General features: G+C 49.7%; 1 protein-coding gene across 6 annotated transcripts; it reads left to right on the top strand.

Moving 5' to 3' along the window:
- Nucleotides 1–666: 666 nt before the first annotated feature.
- Nucleotides 667–20483, top strand: Prodh2 (proline dehydrogenase (oxidase) 2). 6 transcript variants are annotated; one of them, XM_006540223.1, is made up of 10 exons: nucleotides 687–813; nucleotides 1013–1209; nucleotides 1293–1431; nucleotides 1519–1605; nucleotides 13302–13382; nucleotides 13458–13613; nucleotides 13692–13858; nucleotides 16848–16958; nucleotides 18219–18304; nucleotides 19891–20131. In XM_006540223.1, the coding sequence occupies exons 1-10, from the start codon at nucleotides 790–792 to the stop codon at nucleotides 20061–20063; spliced, it is 1221 nt and encodes a 406-aa protein (XP_006540286.1). In that variant the 5' UTR covers nucleotides 687–789; the 3' UTR covers nucleotides 20064–20131. The 6 variants fall into 6 exon arrangements, with proteins under 6 accessions (XP_006540284.1, XP_006540285.1, XP_006540288.1 ...); NM_019546.5 differs by having other exon boundaries at nucleotides 739–938; nucleotides 19891–20483; XM_006540221.2 differs by having other exon boundaries at nucleotides 667–813; nucleotides 1013–1431.
- Nucleotides 20484–21828: the final 1345 nt, after the last annotated feature.

A 21828-nucleotide genomic window follows, 5' to 3' on the forward strand; every position in this document is an offset into this window, starting at 1 on the left:
ACAACCCTCTACGGCTCTAGTTCCAGAGGATCTAATGCCCTCTTCTGGCCATTGTGGGCACTGCAGGCATGTGGTACTCAGCCGTTTGTTATGCAAAACACGCATACATATAAAATAAAAACAAACAATCTTTTATTTGTTTAAAAAAATAAATAAAAGACTTGGTGTCACATGACAGCTCACTTTTTCATTGCTGAAGAGTACCCATTGCCTGGGTCCCTCTGCACCCACCTCAATGCCTCACCCAGTCCCGTTTGGTGGACATTTGGGTTGTTTTTTTCCTGATGCCCATGTTCAAGTTCTGCAAACTACATGTTTAGGATGGACAGCAGGGCTGTGGTCTGTGTGCAGTTTAAGTGTACACAAGAACTGTGCAGTGCTCCTCCCTGAAGGATAAAAATCATCGCAACAAGAGAGAGGATGTTACTTAGCTAAGATTGCAAATCCCGGCTGCCTTGAACCTGGAGTTCCCTGCTCTCGGGCCCAACTGCTTATTCAGCAATGCAAGCTGGACAGCTGAGATCTGTCGTACTGTCAGGCTGAAAGGTTATTGGGGGCTGTCACTGGGGGCGTACATGTCCTGTTATTCTGACCTCTGTCCCTAACCATTAATTATTAACCCTCCACCACCACCCCAAGAGACTGCTATCCTAAAGATTTGCCCAGTTAATCAGTAACTGCCCCCCAGCTGGGCAAGGGGCATTTGGTACAGCTGCTATCTGCCTGGCCCCTTCCCCTAGTGTGGTGGTAACCAGGCACTTGCAATGATCTGGACGCGTCTGCCGCTGTATGGCCCCTCCAAGCCCTCTACAGGTGGCTGGCAGCCCCTGCGCTTTGATGGTGGGGCCTTCCATGTCAAGGGAACCGCAGAACTGGCACGGGCTTTGCTAGTGCTTCGCCTATGCGCCTGGCCCCCTTTGGTCACTCATGGACTAGCGGTGAGCAGTAGGCACAAGGTCTGGCCTGGAAGTCTCCCAGACCTGGCTCTGAGCATGTGTTCCCTGTCACCCAGTTTCAGGCCTGGTCTCAGCGACTCCTGGGATCCCGGCTCTCAGGCGCACTTCTTCGAGCATCCATCTACGGGCAGTTTGTGGCCGGGGAGACAGCAGAGGAAGTGAGGAACTGTGTCGGGCAGCTGCAGGCCCTGGGACTCCAGCCCCTGTTGGCAGTACCCACCGAGGAGGAACCAGACTCCACTGCCAAGACCAGGTGAGTAGAGAGAGGAAGGGTAGAAGGGAGGATGGAGTGGGCAGGAAGGGGGCTCTGGAAGCTGACCTCCACTGGCCGGGCAGTGAGGTCTGGTATGAGGAGAACCTTAGCGCCATGCTGCGCTGTGTGGACTTATCCCGAGCCCTCGTGGACGCCCACGGCCCAGCCAGGAACAGCCTCATGCAGCTGAAGGTGACCGCGCTAGCCAGCACTCGGCTTTGTGTAAGTGACAAGTGAGATGGGGGTGGCGATGTGGGGGTGGCTGCCCACCAGGACACCCTCACCATGCCAGCCACCAACCCATTTCAGAAAGAGCTGTCGGCTTGGATCCAAAGACCCAGAGGCTCCTCGGAGCTGAGCCCTGAGAGGCTGGCAGAAGCCATGGACTCGGGTCGGGTAAGGAATGCAGGTGCTCCTCACTGAGGATATGGTTGGCCTGGATAAACATGGGACTCTTGGAGTTCTAAGGGAAGTGTGGGGGTGAAGAGCTATCCAGAGAAGGGATCAGACCAACAGCGCTTTCTCCACAGAGGGCAGGACACGAATAAGACCTGTTGGTCAGTTGCTGAGCATGGTCGTGCATGCCTGTAATCTCAGCACGTGGGAAGCTGAAGCCTGGGCTGTAGAGTGAGACTTGCCTCAAAAGCACTGGCTGGAGAGATGGCTCAGCAGTCAAGAGCCCTCTTGCAGAGGACCAAGGTTTGGTTTTCAGCACCCGCATGGTGATTCATAGCAATCTACAACTCCAGTTCCAGAAAATGCAGCCGTCTCTCCTGACCTCCATAGGTGCCAGGCACACCTGTAGTGTGCATACAAGCATGCAGGCAGAACATCTATAACATAACACACACACACACACACACACACACACACACACACTCACACATGTTGGTGGGTTTGTTTTTAAGACATGCATCCCAGGCTGGTCTTGAACTCTCTGTATAGCCAAGAATGCCTTTGAACTCTTGATCTTCCTGCCTCCACCCCACTAGAGATATAGGCATGTACTATTGTTTCTGGTATAGCTGGTCTTTGCTATTTTTGTGGGTTCTTCTTTTTCCTACATGTATCCTTCTCCCCCGGCCTCCTGCTCTGGTTTCATGCCCTAACACTAGGGATAGGGCAAGAAGGATAGAGGGGGGAGAGAGTCCTGAACTTAATTTCTTTCCTTCTGTTTCTTCTTTGAGCTTGACTAACAAACTACAACCAATCCTCCCCCAAGGGACCAACAACCACTAACCCTGCCTCTTGGAGCCCTGGCATTTATATACCCACTGAAAAGTTCCAGAATTCCAAACTGTCAGACCCCCGAAGCTGGGCCTCCTCTCAAGTCCCGGGATGAGCTGGCCAGCACCCAGTGACCCGAGAGAAAACCACACCTGATGCAAACCGCAAGAGGTTTTATTATCAGCTAGCTGAGGACCAAGTCCCTCTGTCATACAGGGCAGGGGAGTTCGACCCCGAGCGGTGACAGTAGGGGGCTTTTAACAGCTAGCTGAAGAATTGGGAGGAGTTGGAAGGAGAGTTGGGAGGAGTTGGGAGGAGTTGGAAGGAGAGTTGGGAGAAGTTGGGAGGAGTTGGGAGGAGAGTTGGGAGGAGTTGGGAGGAGAGTTGGGAGGAGTTGGGAGGAGTTGGAAGGAGAGTTGGGAGGAGTTGGGAGGAGTTGGGAGAAGTTGGAAGGAGTTGGGAGGAGGAGGGAGGAGTTGGGAGAAGTTGGGAGGAGGGAGGAGTTGGGAGAAGTTGGGAGGAGTTGGGAGGAGAGTTGGGAGGAGTTGGGAGGAGTTGGGAGGAGAGTTGGGAGGAGTTGGGAGGAGGGAGGAGTTGGGAGGAGTTGGGAGGAGAGTTGGCTACAGCTCCTTTCTGGTGAGGGGGGGAGTGAGCTGTAGCCTCCTCTCTGGCGTCTATCTCCATGTCCTTGTAGGTCTTCCTACAGTTATCGCATCTCTGGCTGTAAGGCACAGAAACAAAAAGGCTTTTTGCTGGCTATAGAGAACAAAGCTTCTTTCTGGCTGTATTTTTAGAGATCAAGGAAAACAAGCTTGGGGAACATCCAGGGGCTTTACCTTCCAGGGAGAAACACTCTAAGTCAGGGTCTCACATTCCCCACTCCTTCTAGTACATAGTTCTAACCTTAGATCTAGGAAAATTAAACCTCTGGTCCAGCTGTCAAACAAAGCCAACGTGAGGTCGCAGCTTTAGGATTTGTAACATTGAGAGCCTCAGAAGCCCCTCGAATGAGACTAGAGAGTCTCTCCTCAGTGGTAGGAGGGAGGGAGGAGGTTCCTGTGCTGTGTCTGGTGAGTGTGAGCAAGTGTGAGCAAGGCCAGGCCAGTGGGCTGCAGCAGGGCTGGGAGGGGGAGCTGGGTACATGCTGGAGGAGCAGCGGGGCTTGTCAGAAGCACCACGTAGGGTCCCTTCCATCTGGGTTCAAGGTTGCTGGAATGGTGGCACCAGACCAGGACAGGATCTCCTATTTGAAATTTATGTGGCACTGCAGTGGTTCCTGGTTCATACGCAATTCCCAGGCGTCTTTTCTGACCAGTTCTAGGGCCTTCAAGCGAGCTAGCAGGGGTTGGGAAAAAAGGAACATCAAGGTCGAACATTCTCCTGCTTCTGTTAAGGGGGCCAGTCCCGATGGAGGAGTTCAAAGGGTCTAAGTTTAAATTTTCCTGGGGTGTTCTGTACTCGAAACAAGGCTATGGAAGGAGAGCTGTCCAATCCTTTCTGCCGGTCTCTAAAGCCAATTAAGTTAAGATTTCTTTAATGGTCTATTTACCCGCTCTACCTGTCCTGAACTCTGGGGTTTATAAGCACAATGTAACTTCTAATCTATCCCCAATTGTCTGGCTAACCCTTGGCTTACCTGGGCAATGAAGGAGGGGCCATTGTCTGACGAAAGTACTTTAGGGATGCCAAATCTTGGGAAATTTTCCTCTAATATCTTCTTTGCCATGACATTGGTGTTCTCCTTCTTAGTGGAGAAGGCTTTGACCCACCCTGAAAAAGTGTCTATTAAACCTAATAGATATTTATTACCGTACTTGGCTGGCTTAACTTTAGTAAAATGTACTTTTCAGTATGCCCCTGGTCGGCCACCTCTTAGCCACCTTCCAGGGGCGTTCTTGTGGTGCCCGGCATTGGTGAGGGCACAGGCTTGGCATTTATTAACAATCTCTTGGGCAACGTCAGACAGTTTTATAACATAGTAGTTTGAGTTCTTAACAATTTCTTTGAGCTTCTTAGTTCCCAAGTGCATGAGCCAGTGTAGATTGGCTACATATTGTTGCCCTTCTTTGGTGGGCAGGGCCGAGCAACCATCTTGGGTCTTAGCCACTCCCTGGGGAGTATACCCACATATCTCAGGTATTTTGCCTGTTAGTTCCTGGTCTTCTGAAGTGTAGTCAAAGCCTGCTTCTTTGAGTTTATAATGGTCTTTAAGTTCTTTATTTTTCTCTTAGGGCCACCTGTTTGGCAGCCAGGTCAGCCATCTGATTTCCCTTTGCTATGGCATATTGGCCTTTCTGGTGACCAGGGCAATGTATGATGGCCAGTTTTTTTCTTTTTGGCAAGTGTATGGCTTCTAATAGGCTCAAGATTTCTTCTTTACTTTTAACATCTTTCCCAGCAGATGTGAGTAGCCCCCTTTGCCTATAGATTGTCCCACGTATGTGAGCGGTGGCGAAAGCATACCTGCTGTCTGTGTAGATATTGATGTTCTTCTCTTTGGCCAGCCGCAAGGCTTGGGTGAGTGCGATTAGCTCTGCTCTCTGGGCTGTCGTCCCTTCAGGCAAGCTGCTGGCCCAGATGGTTTGTTTTCCGTTGACCACTGCTGCCCCCACTTTTCGCTTACCTTCAACTAAAAAGCTGCTACCATCCATGTACCAGTTGGGGCAGTCTGGCCATGGCTGGTCAGTGAGGTCTTTCTTAGTTCTGGTTTCTTCTGCCAGGATGTCCATACATCGGTGCACTGGTAGGGAGTCATCGGTTTCCGGCAGCAGGTGGCAGGATTCAGGATAGCAGGGGGTGCAAACTTCACTCTCTCAGTCAGTAAGAGGCTCTGATAATGGGTCATGCGAGCATTAGTCATCCAGCGATCAGGCGGTTGTCTAACGATGCTTTCTAAGGCATGGGGGCTACTACTATAGTTTGTTGACCGAGAGTCAGTTTGTCAGCATCTTTGAGAAGTAGTGCCACAGCAGTGATAGCTTTTAAGCAAGATGGCCATCCACTAGCCACTGGGTCTAATTTTTTTTTTTTTTTTTTTGACAAGTAGGCCACAAGTCGTTTTCATGGCCCCAGAGCTTGGGTCAGGACCCCTCTCGCTATTCCTGCTCTTTCGTCTACATAGAGAGTGACAGGCCTAGTCAGGTCCGGCAGGGCTAGGGGTAGTGCACTAAGCAAGGCCTTTTTAATCTCTTTAAAAGCCTCCTGGTGTATGGGGGGTCCATGAGAAAGTCCCAGTCTCTTTAGTAAGGGGGTAGAGTGGGGCTGCCAGAGTGGCAAAGCTTGGGATCCAGAGCCTACAAAACCCAGCTATGCCCAGAAATTCCCTCACCTGCTTCGAGGTTGTTGGAATGGGGATTTGAGTCACAGTCTTTTTCTGAGCTTCTGTCAGCCATCGTTTCCCTCCCCTGAGAGTGTAACCCAAATAGGTTACTTCTGTCTGGCAAATCTAGGCTTTCTTAGCAGATGCCTTGTATCCCAACTTGCTCAATTCCGCCAGTAATTTCTCAGTTCCCAGTCTGCACTCTTGCTTGGTGGTGGCAGCAAGTAGCAGGTCATCAGCATACTGAAGGAGAGAAATTTGGGGGTTTTCTGACCTGAACAGCACCAAGTCCCAGTGGAGGGCCTCATAAAAGAGAGTAGGAGAGTTCTTGAATCCTTGAGGCAAACGTGTCCAAGTTAGTTGTCCAGCCTGTCCCGAATCTGGGTCTCTCCACTCGAAAGCAAAGATTACCTGACTCATGGGATGTAGTTTTAGGCAGAAGAATGCGTCCTTCGGGTCCAGGACCGTATACCATTGTCTGTCAGGGTGGAGAGAACTGAGTAGATTGTAGGGGTTAGGGACAGTAGGATGAATATCTCGTACTCTTTTGTTTACTTCTCTTAAGTCTTGTACTGGCTGATAATCATTAGTGTCTGGCTTTTTAACTGGTAGCAATGGAGTATTCCAGGAAGACTGACAAGGGGCCAAAACACCTAGTTCTATGAGCCTTTGAATGTGAGGTCTGATGCCCTCTCGGGCCTCTTTGCTCATGGGGTGTTGTACCCCAATAGGAGTCACACCAGTTTTTAGAGTCACAACGATGGGGGGGAACACCCTCTTTGCCTCTCCCATACCTCCAGTCTCTGCCCAGGCTTGAGGATATCTCTCTAACCAGGTCCCTTCTAGTACTTTTTTCGATGGGGCTTGAGGCTCATGTAATCTATATTCTTTTAATTTTAAGGCTAAAATTATAGAGATAGGGGCTTGCCAAGAAACTGAAGTTCCTTCCGAAGAGAAGCTTATTTGGGCTTTTACTTTTGATAGTAAGTCTCTCCCCAACAGTGGGGTGGGGCATTCAGGAATGATGAGGAAGGAATGAGTTACTTGGCTTCTTCCTAGATCAACTTTCCTATCAGTGGTCCAAGAGTATGGTTTCTGACCAGTAGCCCTGATTACTACGGTTTTCTTATTCCTCAGTTTCCCCAGTGGCTCTTTCAGGACTGAAAACTCTGCTCCAGTATCAATAAGGAAATCCGTGGGGGTCCTCTCTACAGGTAGGGTTTCCCTAGGCTCGGGGACGGGGTCCGAGCCCCGTCTCCCCTAGTCATTATTTTTTAGGGTAAGGACCTTGGGCAGTCTGGTATCTGTCTCTTTCTTGGGGCAGTCTCTTGCCCAGTGTCCCTTTTCTTTACAGTATGCACATTGGTCCTTATCTAGAGGTGGTTGTGAAGGCCCTCTGGAGTTCTGAGGTCCTTTTGGCCCTGCGTTGCCCAGGTACCCTGTCTGCCTACTTCTTTTACCTTTTTTATAAACTTTCTTATCACCTGCGAATGCAGCCAAAACCCTAGCTAAATTTTTTTCCAGCCTTCTATCTCGTCTACTTTCTCTTTCCTCATCCTCTCTCTTTTTTCTTTTTCAGTCTCTCTCTTATGATACACTTTCTCTGCCTCCTTAACCGGATCTTGCAAAGATAATGTTTGCAGACTCTCTAGACGCTGTAACCTTCTCCTAATGTCAGAAGCAGACTGCCCGATGAAAGCCATGGCCACTGCCGCCTGCTGGCCCTCTGACATAGGGTCAAAGGGAGTGTAACACCTGTATGCTTCTAAGAGGTGCTCCAAAAACACTGCTGGGGGCTCCTTTTCCTCTTGTAGGATCTCTCTTACCTTGGCCAAATTGGTGGGGCGCTTGCCAGCTCCTCTCAGTCCTGCTACCAGAGCCTGGCGGAAAACTGTCAACTGTTCCCTACCTTCACCCCAGTCAGGATGTGTCAGAGGGAAGCCTGCATCTATTTCATTTGGAAGTTGTGTCGGCCAGCCATCCATTGGCCCCCAGCATGTTCTTTCTTGCCTCAGCAGAATCTTTTCCTTCTCCTCTGTGGTGAAAAGAACCTGTAAAAGCTGTTGACAGTCATCCCAAGTGGGCTGATGAAAGAACATGAGAGATTTTATTAGATTAGTAAGGCTAGAGGGGTTTTCAGAGAAGGGGGCATGGTTTGCCTTCCAATTATAGAGATCAGAGGAGGAAAAAGGCCAGTACTGAAGGGGCTGCAGTTGTCCAGGGTCCGCTGGAGGAGGGCCATAAGTATGTAAAGGCAGCGTGGTGGTTGAGTCTGGTCCCTCTGGGCTCCGAACTCACTGGCCTTGGGTTCCAGCAGCTGGTCCCTCCCCCGAGTCTCCAGCGGCACCCCGTTGAGAGGTCTGGGAGGGGACCGGTTGGGGATATGGGGGTGGGGTGTTACGCCATTCTGGAGGTTCTTCTATCTCTGGATAGATCCTGGGAGGAGCCAAGGGCTGCAGTTCAGCCCCCACCATTTTTATTTTAGTTTTTTTCTCTGGGTGGTGGAGAGCCAGGACTCGGGAGCCCGGCTTGTTCTTTTGAACCCAAGGCTTCAACCAGGATGGGGGCTCCTGTGCTAAATTTCCCCAGATGAGAATATAGGTCACTTGATCTGGTTGAGACCCCAGTCTCTTCTGCATAACATTATCTTTAACGGCAGAAATCACAATCAAATCAAGAGTGCCCTCTGGTGGCCAGCCAACATCAAAAGCTGGCCATTCTGGAGAGCAGAAAGTTCTCCAAAATCTCTTTCTGACATCCACAGATTGTGAGCTCTAGTCTTAATTTCAGTCCAATGCTCGAGAGTCAGTCCAAGGGGAGTGCTAATAGTCTGTCCCATCGTCAGAGTCACATACAGGGAAACAAACAATATATACACACAAAAAGATTACAATAACCGAGACCAGGACCCAATCAGACAGCTGAGTGAGCACACTCTCTCTCACTTGGCACCCAGTAGCAGAAACAGACGGCTGAGTGAGTACACTCTCACTTGGCACCCTGATGGGAAATCTCCAGGCGTCCCTGGAGCTCCCTCAGACCTCCTAGGACATCTCCCAGGGTGGCAGCCAGTTACTCCTTACACGTCTGTCAGGAACCCACCCCTCCATCCTAGACAGGGAGTTCATTGCTCTCACGAGCACGAACGACTGCAAATCGAGAATACCGAATTCAAACACAGCCTGCAGACAAAGATAGAGACAAAGAGACAAAGATATAGACAAAGATAGGATCCTACCTCTAAGCGGGGTCTCTGAGAACTGGGGTAGGCCACAAATCCCGGTGGACGAGCCCCCACATGTGAGACCCCCGAAGCTGGGCCTCCTCTCAAGCCCCGGGATGAGCTGGCCAGCACCCCAGTGACCCGAGAGAAAACCACACCTGATGCAAACTGCAAGAGGTTTTATTATCAGCTAGCTGAGACCAAGTCCCTCTGCCATGCAGGGCAGGGGAGTTCGACCCTGAGCGGTGACAGTAGGGGGCTTTTAACAGCTAGCTGAGGAATTGGGAGGAGTTGGAAGGAGAGTTGGGAGAAGTTGGGAGGAGGAGGGAGGAGTTGGGAGGAGTTGGGAGGAGTTGGGAGGAGAGTTGGCTACAGCTCCTTTCTGGTGAGGGGGGGAGTGAGCTGTAGCCTCCTCTCTGGCGTCTATCTCCATGTCCTTGTAGGTCTTCCTACAATTATCGCATCTCTGGCTGTAAGGCACAGAAACAAAAAGGCTTTTTGCTGGCTATAGAGAACAAAGAGCTTAGTTCTGGCTGTATTTTTAGTCAGGGGAAACAAGCTTGGGGAACGTCCAGGAACTTTACCTTCTAGAGAGAAACGCTCTAAGTCGGGGTCTCACAAAGCCTCACACAATCACAGAAACTATCTGCAGCTGGCAAGACCATGTCTCTGCTAGAGCATGAGACAAATCATAGTCAGCTGCTGCGGACAGTCAGCCCCATGTCCCACACCTGGGATTAAAATGTAAAAATATTATAATATTTCTATATTTTTCAAAGAAACCAAAATCACAGAATTCTTACTACACTCTGGTTTTTTACAAAAACAAAGTAATAAGTTTTCTTTTATCAATTAACAGCTACACAGGTGTGTGCTTCCTGCATGTAAACTCTTATGTGACCAACGGGATATTCTTTTTCTTTGTGTGTGTGTGCATGTGTCTGTGCGTGCGTGTATGTGTGCATGCGTGCGTGCGTGCGTGCGTGGGTGTGTGTGTGTGTGTGTGTGTGTGTTTTGAAACAGGATCTTAGCATATGGCCCAGACTGGTCTGAAACTTACAATTTTCCTTCTCAGCCTCCTTAATCTTGGGATTACTAATGTTTGCCATCATGCCTGACCCTTCATTCATTCATTCATTCTTTCTTTCTTTCTTTCTTTCTTTCATTCATTCATTCATTCCTTTGTATTATCCTAATATCCTATTTCTGTGTGCAAAATGTGGGTACATGTGTATGCATGTTTGTGTGTGCATGTGTGTGTGTGTTCATGTGCACATGCCCAAATGTGAATGTCAGAGGCTGGCAACAGGCTTTTTCCTCTATCACTCTCCATTTTATTGTTTGTGTTTTGCTTTGTTTTGAGACAGTGTCTCTCTACACAGCCTTAGCTGTCCTGGAATTGAATGAGTAGATCAGGTTGTCTTCAAACTCACAGAGCTCTCTCTGCCTCTGCTTCCTAAGTGCTGGCATCAAAGGTGTGTATTGACACATCTGGCTAATAAACTCTTTCTGGTTTTTTGGTTTTGGTTTTTGGTTATTTGAGACAAGGATTTTCTATGTAGCCCTAGCTATCCTGAAACTCACTCTGTAGATCAGGCTGGCCTGGAACTCAGAATCAGAGATCCACCTGCCTCTACCTTCTGAGTGCTGGGATTAAAGGTGTACATCACCACATCTGGATGTCCCAGTTTTTTGTGGTTATTTTGTTTGTTTGTTTGTTTGTTTCCAAGACAGGGTTTCTCTGTGTAGCCCTGGCTGTCCTGGAACTCACTCTGTAGACCAGGCTGGCCTCGAACTCAGAAATCTGCCTGCCTCTGCCTCCCAAGTGCTGGGATTAAAGGCGTGTGCCACCACGCCCCGCTCGTTTTATTTTTTAACAGGGGGTCTGTCGTTAGACCTGGAGCTCACTGTAATGGCTACACTGGATGGCAGGGAGCCCCAGGATCCAAGTGTGTCCATCCAGGATGCTCTGATAGGGTTAGAGGCATGTGCTGTCTCACCTGGGCTTTTATGTAGTGCTGAGAATCAGAGCTCAGACCCTCACAGTCACCTAGCAAGAGCGTTATCCACTAAGCCATCTCCCTAGCTCCCACTGCCATTGAGATTTTTGGCATAATAAATGTATACTTGGCAGTGGGAACAGGGAGAGGTTGCCTTGCTAACATTTCTTGAGACAGGGTCACTATGTAGCTCAGGCTGATCTGGAAAACACAATCTAATCTTTCCACATTAGCTTTCCAATGCTGGGATTACAGTCATTTGCCAGTATACCAGGCCTCTTTTTATTGTCTTATGTGTTTGAATTTTTTCATAACAAAATGTTAAGAAGCAAGGCATAGCTGTACACATCTTGAAGCCCAGCATTTGGGTTATTGAAGTAGGAAGATCTCAAGTCTTAGGCCATCCTGGGCTACATAGTGACATCATCCTGTCTTTAAAATAGAAAGAGCAACAGATGTACCTCAGTGGTAGAGCACCTGCCTAGAATCCCCCAGTGAGGGGCTGGGGGCGTGGCTCAGTGGTAGAGCACCTGCCTAGAATCCCCCAGTGAGGGGCTGGGGTCGGGGCTCAGTGGTAGAGCACCTGCCTAGAATCCCCCAGTGAGGGGCTGGGGGCGTGGCTCAGTGGTAGAGCCCCTACCTAGAATCCCCCAGTGAGGGGCTGGGGGTGTGGCTCAGTAGTAGAGCCCCTGCCTAGAATCCCCCAGTGAGGATCTGGGGGTGTGGCTCAGTGGTAGAGTGCCTGCCTAGAATCTCCCAATGAGGGGTTGGGTGTGTGGCTCAGTGGTAGAGCATCTGTTTAGGATCCCCCAGTGTGGGGCTGGGGGCATGGCTCAGTGGTAGAGCACCTGCTTAGGATCCCCCAGTGTGGGGCTGGGGGCGTGGCTCAGTGGTAGAGCACCTGCTTAGGATCCCCCAGTGAGGGGCCGGGGCGATGCTTGGTGGCAGAGAGCTTGTCTAGTATGTAAAGGTCCTAGGTTTACCCCCAGCTCTGCAGTGGTAACATTCAAAAAGTAAACAGCTCACTGTGCAGTAATCATCCACACACCCGGCACCTTTAGCATTTAGCCACACAGCCGTCTCTGAGAAGCACAGGGCACGGGGTGAAGCAACTAAAACCTGAGCGTGCTCCAGTCCACCAGCCATGGTATTTGCGTATAACCTGTGCACATCTTCCTGGGCATGGTAATCCTGTCTGGGTGACTAAAACGCCAAGTGCAGTGTACCCTACATAAACAGTCACTGTGCAGAACTGGTAAGGACCTGTCTGAGTGTCTTTTCCTGGTGCTCTGATAAAATGCTCTGACCAAAGCAACTTAAGGGAGAAAGGACTGATTTGGGCTTCATGAAAGGAACTTGAAGCAGCTGATCACATGGCATCTAAGCTTAAAAAGCAGAGAGCCACAAGCACTAGCTTCCTGCTCCCAGCGCCTTCTCTCCACTTATACAATCCAAGATGCTCACCAAGGACCATGGTCCCCCTGCTGCGGGTTGGAAGACAATCCTCGGCAGGCATGCCCGGAACCCTGGTCTTTCAGATGATTCTAGATGTGTCAAGTTACCAATACTAACCAACTCAGGGAATGATGACAGCATATGACTGTCTACACTTAGTGCAGATGCAGAGGTTTTTGTTTTAATGTATTATTTTACTAGTGAATGTGTGCACCACATGTGTGCAGTGCCCACAGAGGCCACAAGAAGGGTAAGATCCCCAGAAGGTAGAATTACAAATTCTTTTCTTTTTCTATTACCGTTTTTAAAAAATTCTACTACATTTTTGTGCTGGGCCTGATGGTGTAGCTCTTTAATCTCAGCTCTCTGTGAGTTTGAGGCCAGCCTGGTCTACAAAGTGAGTCCAGGACACAGAGAAACTCTGTCTCAAACAAACAAACAAACAACAAAAAAACTACTACAATGTTATTTATTTGGGCTTTTGGTGTGTGTGTGTGTGTGTGTGTGTGTGTGTACCCCTGTGTACATGCATGGCACAGTATGGAGTAGAAGTCAGACAACTGTCAGGAGCCAGTTGCCTCCTTCCACCACATGGGTCCTGAGACTTGAACTCAGGTCTTCAGGCTTAGCAGAGGGAGTCTTCAGCCACTGATCCAACTAGCCCTCTTTCTTTCTCCCTAGATAGACTAGCTCAGGCTGTCTCAGCCTCCCAAATTGTGAGACTGCAGGCACGTGGCATCCTGTCCTGCAAGTCACTTTCTAATTTCCCACCAAGTCTTCACGCATGCCCTTTCCTGGTGGGAAAGAGGACTCGGTCCCAGAGGAGTCTGTAGTCCTGAGCAGTCTCCTGTTCCCTGGTACCTCCTAGAACCTCCAGCTCTCCTGCCTCAGCACAGAACAGAATCAGCACCTGCAGGCCTCCCTCAGCCGCTTGCACCGAGTGGCACAGGTAACACATGGGCATCCTGGCTCCCCACCCCTTATGGACCCCACTGGCCCTGACATCTTTCTCTCTGCCCCTCAGCACGCCCGGGCGAAGTGTGTGCGGCTGCTGGTAGATGCTGAATATACTTTCATTAACCCTGCACTGTCCCTGCTGGTGGCTGCCCTGGCTGTGCGCTGGAACAGCCCTGAGGAAGGTGGTCCGTGGGTGTGGAACACTTACCAGGCCTATCTAAAGGTAAGTGGCAGGCTCAGAAAAGCTGAGAGTGGGAACTCAGCAACCTGACCCCCCTGAGTCTGTCCATGTGCTCTGCAGGACACTCACCAACGGCTGGAGCAGGACGCCGAGGCAGCACACAAGGCTGGCCTGGCATTTGGGGTGAAGTTGGTGCGAGGTGCCTATCTGGACAAGGAGAGATCCATGACACAGCTCCAAGGGAAGGAAGACTGTACCCAGCCTGACTATGAGGCCACTAGTCGGAGGTAGGGAGAGGACCGAGAGGATGTAAGAGGAAAAAGAAATGACAATAACATGTCAGGACAAGCAGATGCTATAGGCTCTAGGGGTCAGTGCAGCTGAGACACTGATCTTGGGTTCAGTGAGAAACCCTGCCTCCAACTGTAAGGCACAGAGAGATGGAGATAGGGAGATTGACCTCTGCCCTCTACATGTGAGTGCACAGTGAGCATGCACTCACAGACACTCAGGTACACACACACACACACACACACACCCCTACACACACACAAACACACACATATATACATAAAGAAACACACAGATGTACCAACACACACACACACACACACAAACACATATACACAGAGACACAAACACGCATAAACAACACACACACACACACACACACACACACACACACACACACACACACCGCACATGGGGGCTTTTCTTAGTATAATCCCAGTCCTGAAAAGACAGGGACAGAAGAACGTCTAGAGCTCACTGGCAGCAGCCCACTCTAATTAGCAAGCCCAAGTTCCAGTGGGAAAAACAAAAAACAAACAAACAAACAAAAAACCCCGACCCTGTCTCAAAAAACAAGGTGGGGCTTGGGGTGATAGCCCAATGGATAAAGCACTGGCTGGCATGGCCCTGCAGCTGCAGGGCAGATCCCCAGGACCCATATAAAAAGATGAACAGGTGTGGTGGGTGCTTGTCATCTAGACAGGAGCCAGGAGCCAAGTAAATAAAGTGGAGATCCATCGAGAACAACGCCCAGTGTCAACCTGGGCCACAACCCACACATGTGCACATGAACACAAATGGACACACATACATACACACATCAAATAAGAAAAATAAAATGTAACTCTTCTTTTATGGGAAAGCCAATTACCTAAACTTGACAAGCACTCTACCACTGAGCCAGCCTCTGTGGGGGTGAGGGAGCAGGAGCTCTACCACTGAGCCACGCCCCCAGCCCCTCCCTGGGGGATTCTAGGCAGGGGCTCTACCACTGAGCCACGCCCCCAGCCCTTCCCTGGGGGATTCTAGGCAGGGGCTCTACCACTGAGCCATGCCCCCAGCCCTTCCCTGGGGGATTCTAGGCAGGGGCTCTACCACTGAGCCACGCCCCCAGCCCCTCCCTGGGGGATTCTAGGCAGGGGCTCTACCACTGAGCCACGCCCCCAGTCCCTCACTGGGGGATTCTAGGAGGTGTTCTGCAACTGAACTCTATCCCCAGCCCTCTTTCTACTTTTGTTTTTGAAACAGACCCTTGCTATGTCCCTAGGGTGACCTTGAACACACTCTACAGTACAGTTAGGCTTTGAAACTTGCAACCCTCCAGCCTTATTCTGCAGGCCTGCACCACCAGGCTGTAACAATATAACCTTTCACTTGCTCCTCAGCGGCCATGGGGTTTGGTGCCGAACATCTTGTGTCTCTATGTTGCTTCCTCTCTCCAAGGTTTTAGGATGTTGTTGTTTCCCCTCTGGTCAGCAACTTCTTCCTTCCTCCTTCACTGCCCCCACCATCCCCAGCTTGGCTGCTTCCTGCTTAGCTGCTCCCCCCCCCCCCATCCCTGGAAGTCCTTCCCCAATTGTGAGAGCTTAGGTTGTTGTTAATCACATTCTGCAGGTGTATCGTTACTCTTCTCACTCCTTTGACAAAAATCGCTCACAAAAGCAAGTGATGGAAGGAAGAGTTTCTTTGACTCCTGGTGTGAGGGGACAGAGTTCACAGCACCAGGGAGGTATGACCATATGGACCTGAGGTGGCGGCAAGTCACCCTGCATCAGCATCAAAAACCAGAGAATCAGATGCTGCTGCTCTGCTCATCCCTGCCCCCATCTAGGTTCTGTTTGTTTTATTTGTCTGTGATTTTCAAGACAGGGTTTCTCTGTGTAGCCCTGGCTGTCCTAGAACTCACTCTGTAGTTGAACTCACAGAGATCCCCCTGCCTCTGCCTCCTGAGTGCTGAGACTAAATATATGGTCCACCACACCAGGGTTTCACTTTCTCAATTGTTTTCGACCTGGGACCACAACCCACAATCAGTGTGTGTGTCAGGGGTTGGGAGTCTTTTCTTCAACAGAAGTCCTTAAACTTCTGTGACAATGTCATCAGAGACGGGCCAACATTTTTCTCTTATACGTAATTCCCCATCATGTCATATTGAAAATTAAGACAAGCAGTGGCTGGAGAGATGGTTCAGCCGTTGAGAGCACTGCTGCTCTTCCAGAGGACCCAGGTTCAATTCCCAGCAACCACATGGCAGCTTACAACTGTCTGTGACTCCAGTTCCAGGGGATCTGACACCCTGACACAGACATATATGCAGACAAAACTCCAATGCACTTAAAAATAACAATAATAGGTAAATCATTTTTTAAAGGGGGAGAAAGAAAATTAAGACAACTAACACAGGGCTCAGCAGGTAAAGGTGCTTGCCACCAAGGCCGATGATCTGAGTTCCATCCCTGGGACCGTCACTGTAGAAGGAGAGAACCGACTCCTGAAAGTTGTCCTCTGATGTACACACACACACACACACACACACACACACACACACACACACACACATGTACACACACATGTACACACACAAGGAATAAAATGTAACTTAAGGAAAATAAAAAATCCATCCATGCTGCTGCAGTGACTAACCCTAGGCAAATGTCACCTTGGCCGTGGTTGTGGCGGCCACCAGGTCAGAGACCGGTCACTGTTGGCCTTTAAGAGCACGTGCTTGTCAGCCTTGTCCATGGGAGGCAGAGGCAGGAGAGTCATGAATTCTAGGCCTTGGCTATACTCGGTGAAACTGTGTGTCAGAAAACTCTGTTTCTCACACCCTCCCCCATCCTGACGACCTGAGGGGAACTCAGGTCACAAGAGAGGGAGAGACAGCTCTGAGGAGCCTGTGCCCATGGAACAAAGGCGTGTAGGCACTCCATCCTTGGAGCTTGGTCCTCACTCCCTAGATGAGCTGAGCAGAGCATCTCCCTTCAGTTACAGCCGCTGTCTAGAGCTGATGCTGCGCTGCGTGTCGAACCACGGTCCCCCGTGTCACCTCATGGTGGCTTCCCACAATGAAGAATCCGTTCGCCAGGCAACTAAGCGGTATGAGGTTGAGGGGTGGGAAACCAGAGCCTCTAGGAAGCCCCTGTGTCTACACGACAGTGAGGGACGGGTGGTGAGTGGGGGGACAAGAATAAATCCAGCAAGAAGGAGCCCAGGGAGGAGGATACTACAGATATTTCATCCCAACCTGCTATCGTGACACACACCTCTTAGTCCTTAAGGCTGAGGCAGGAGGATCAAGACACTGATGCCAACATGGGTTACATAGTAATCTTTAAAAAAAAAAATGGACTCTATGCCTACATATATCCTGTAGGCTCAGGTGTGACAGGGCATTGTCCTGTATTTACTGTGACACAGGGAGTACTGAGGATTCCATAATGCAGCTAAGACTCACAAGAGAGCTCCTGGGAGTTGTGATTGATTGATTAATGATCGATTGATTTGATTTGATTTTTATTATATGTATGTGTATGTGTGCACCCATGAATGCAAGATGCAGGGGCAGTCAGAAGAGGGTGTCAGGTCCTCTGGAACCAAGGCTGCAGGCAGTTGTGAGCTGCCTGCCTTAGGCACTCGGAACTGAACTGGGATTCTCTGCAAAGGAAGAGCTCTTTATTAGATTTTATTTAATTTTTATTTTTAAAAGGTTATGTTTGGGTATTTTGCCTGCATGCATATGTGTCCACCATGTGCATGCCCGGGACTTACAGAGGCCAGAAGAGGGCATCAGATCCCGTGGAACCGGACTTAGAGACAGCTGTGAGCTGCAGTGTGGGTGCCGGGGGTCAAACCCATGTCCTCTGGAAGAGCAGTCAGTGCTTTTAACCACTGAGCCATCTCTCCAGCCCTGCGGTGGTTATTTACCATTGAGACTGGGGATAGAGTCATTTCTCAGAATCTGTAGAAATTGTGTTCTAGGACCAATCTCCATGGAAACCAAAATCTCCAGCTGCTCAAGGCCCTCATATCAGATGATGTCATGTTTGAATATTTGCTTATGACCCACGAGCATCTTCCTGTATGCTTAAAGTCATCAGGCTCATTAATAATACCTAGAATAACGAATATAAATGCTACATAAACAGCTACGCAGTTAAGGACAATCTAAGGGGAAACCTATGCAGGCGTTCCACCTGATGCACCTTGTGTCCGATCCCTGGCTGAAATCTGTGGGTGTGGAACTGTGGCTCCATCTGCCCAACGGTTCTTCCATACTTGAGTTCTTGGGTGGGTAATGGCTGGCTTGCTCTCTAGATCTAGCCACTATCTGGAGTGACAATGTGACCCTTTCTGCAGCATGTGGGAGCTGGGCATTCCTCTGGATGGGCCTGTCTGTTTTGGACAACTTCTGGGCATGTGTGACCATGTCTCCCTGGCATTAGGTATGTGAATGGCCCATCCCTCCATTTCCATCCACCGCCACCTTTCACCCCTATTCCCTCTCAGCAGATCCCTCCTCTTCCCACTCTCACATGGAACCTGCAACGGGCTCCACTTCCTTCCAGAATGATCTCCCAGACTGTTCCAATATTTGAGGCCCTTGCTGGGCTGTGCCCTGCGTCTTCTCTCCTGATCTGTGCTGGTTCTTGTTTATGGTGCCATACTGCCTGCGTTATTTAGGGTCTGACTGCAGTCCCTAGTGTCTCATGCCCAATTTCTCTCCATCTGTGGGGTATTAAGGATGGCCAAAGTTCTTTATTACTGGGAAGATGGCTCAATGGGTAAAGTGCCTACTGTGTGGCCCTGAAGACCTTAGTTCAGATCTCCTGAACCCATGCAAAAGCCAGACAGTAGTACAAATGTCAGTCAACCTAGAACAACTATGGGGATGGGCGGCAGAGACAGGAGACCCTCCAGAAGCTTGTAACCCAACTAGTCTAGATTTATTCAGAGCAAAGAGTCCCTTCTCACACAAGGTAAAAAGGAGAGGATCAAACCCCAAACCTGTCCTTTGACCTACGCACACACATACACACACACACCACAACACAGAGATGTGTTTTCAAAGACCATTTTGCTCTCAATCTACATGTGTAGGTGTTTTTGTTATTTGTTTGCTTTTTCTAAATTCTATGTTCACTGTAGCTATCTTCAGATAGCTGAAGAGTGCATTGAATCCCATTACAGATGGTTGTGAACCACCACATGGTTGCTGGGAAATGAACTCAGGACCTCTGGAAGAGCAGTCAGTGCTCTTAACCACTGAGCCACCTCTCCAGCCCTTTGTTTTTGTTTTATTTTTGAGACAGGGATCTGTAATGTAACCCTGCCTGGCCTGAATATCCACATTGACTGAGTTGGTCTCAAACTCACAGAAACACTTCTGTGTTACTCCTGGGGGCTGGGATTAAAGGCATGTCCCACAACACAACCAAGGTTTCTTGAACTTCTTGCTCTCTGTGTAGTATCTTAATCAACTGAGGTTGTTTGGTTTTTTTTTTTTTAATTTTATTTACTTATTATATGTAAGTACACTGTAGCTGTCTTCAGATACTCCAGAAGATGGCATCAGATTTCGTTACGAATGGTTGTGAGCCACCATGCGGTTGCTGGGATTTGAACTCAGGACCTTTGGAAGAGCAGTCGGCGCTCTTAACCACTGAGCCATCTCACCAGCCCCCAACTGAGGTGTGGTGGTGCAAACCTTTAATCCTAGCACTCAAGAGGCTGAGGCAGAAGGATTTAGATTGGAGTCTAACCTGGACTACTTAATAAAAGCCAATCTCATAACAAGCAGGAAGAAAGGAAGGATGGAAGGAAGGAAGGACGGAAGGATGGGAGGGGGAGGGATAGAAGGAGAAAAAGACAATTATCACTTTTAGGTGTGTGCTGGGGAGTGTTTTAGTGATGGATTGTGTCTAACGCACTTCGTGTGCCATGCACACTAAGCAAGGGAAGTCGCTATTGCTGCTGATACCCAGGAACGCCTCTCTCTGAGCCCCACACTCTGCCAATGCTATCCCAACAGGGCAGGCTGGATATATGGTGTACAAGTCTATTCCCTATGGCTGCCTGGAGGAGGTGATTCCCTACCTGATCCGAAGAGCCCAGGAGAACAGGAGTGTGCTGCAGGGTGCCCGCAGGGAGCAGGCACTACTCAGCCAGGAACTGTGGCGGAGACTGCTGGGAAGGACGGCCTAAGATGTCTCCATCAGCACCATCAGGGGCCATGTGCTCAATAAAGGTCCCGAGTCCTGGCCCTGTCTGTACTTCTCAGAAGCTGCCTCCTTGGGGAAAGGGCTGACCCTGGTGTCTGCTCGGACAGGTGGGGCATGCCTGAGACTCAAGAGATCTTTAGTCCTGTGTGGTGGCACACTCCTGTTATCCTAGCACTTGGGAGGCTGAGACAGGAGGGCCATGTGTTCCAAGCCAGCCTGGACTACAGAGTGAGAAGAAGGAAGAGGAGGAGTGGGAGAGGGGAGGGGAGGAGAAGTGCTAGCCTAGGGTGGTAGTGACTTGGTAACCGAAGGGTAATTAATCCTTCAATGTGCTTAGCCAGGGATCTAGTCAAGAATTCTTTCCCTCTCAGAGGATTTGTAATAAACAACACAGGTGAATAGCAGACACTGATGGCCTACGACAAATGACTGCTCAGAAGGGGTGGGTCATTCCTTCAGTTAATAAGCACCGATGAGCAGGCTGAGGAGATGTTTTGGTCAGTGACATGCCTGGTGCACAAACTTGAGGACCTGGATTTACTCTCCAGCACCCACATAAAACTCCAAGCATGGGGATACAGGCTGAGACACAGATACTGGTTGGCCAGCCTTGCCCAGTTGGTGAGCCACAGGTTTCCAGTGAGAGATGCTGTCTCAAACAGATGTGGCACTCGGAAGCACAGGCAAGAGGATTCCAGGTTCTAGGCTAGCCTGGACTACATAGTGAGACTCTATCTCAAACAACAGCAACAAAACCCAAGAGCTGAGGACATAGATCACTGGCAGAACACTTGCCTAGAGTCATCCCGTGAGAAGCTGGGGCACAGCTCGATGGTAGAGTATGTGCTTAACATGCACAAAAAGTCTCTCTCCAGCACTGCAAATGATAATAAAAGCCACAAAGATGGAAAGGAGTTCCATGGTGGTGGCACATGCCTTCATCACAGCACTTGGGATGGGAAAGCAGGCGGATTTCTGAGTTCAAGACCAGCCTCGTCTACAGGGCAAGTTCCAGGACAGCCAGGGTTACATAGAGAAAACCTGCCTCAAAAAACAACAACAAAAAAACAAACAAACAAACCAGGGGCTGGAGAGATGGCTTAGTGGTTAAAAGCACTGGCTGCTCTTCCAGAGGTCCTGAGTTCAATTCCCAGCAACCACATGGTGGCTCACCACCATCTGTAACGGGACCTGGTGCCCTCTTCTAGCCTGCAGATGATTCATCAGAGAATTCATATATTAAATAAATTAAAAAAAAAAAAACCACCACCAAACAACCTAAAAAAATCCCATAGAGAAATGGTTCAGATTAAGGAGTGAGGAGCTACGGATAAAGGGAAGTACAGGGCCTTTAGACTTGCTCTGTGCTCCAGAGGCAACAAGGAATCATGGGAGTTACAGGCAGAGGGGACATGGCAACAGGTTCTCTATCATGTGGACGGTGAGCCAAATTAAAGGCAGCCATACCAGCATAGCTTGTTTCAGTTTCAAACAGTGGCAAATACTATGAACAAGTTAGGGGAAACTTCTTGATGCATATTGTTAAGTAACAAGGCGAGACAACCATCTAAAACTGAATGGAGCCAGCCTCGACAGTCCAGGTGATGTCTAAAGGGAGACGTTCTGAAGGGCCTTCAGGTATGGGGCTCAGGGAAGAGCCTGGAAGTAGTCATGGTGAACACGGGACGACAGTTAGAGATGCGGAACCGCGGTTAAGAGGGTCCAGGATGGCATGGCTGGGAGTTGGG

Source organism: Mus musculus, chromosome 7, assembly GCF_000001635.26.
Source record: "Mus musculus strain C57BL/6J chromosome 7, GRCm38.p6 C57BL/6J".
Lineage (NCBI taxonomy): Eukaryota > Metazoa > Chordata > Mammalia > Rodentia > Muridae > Mus > Mus musculus.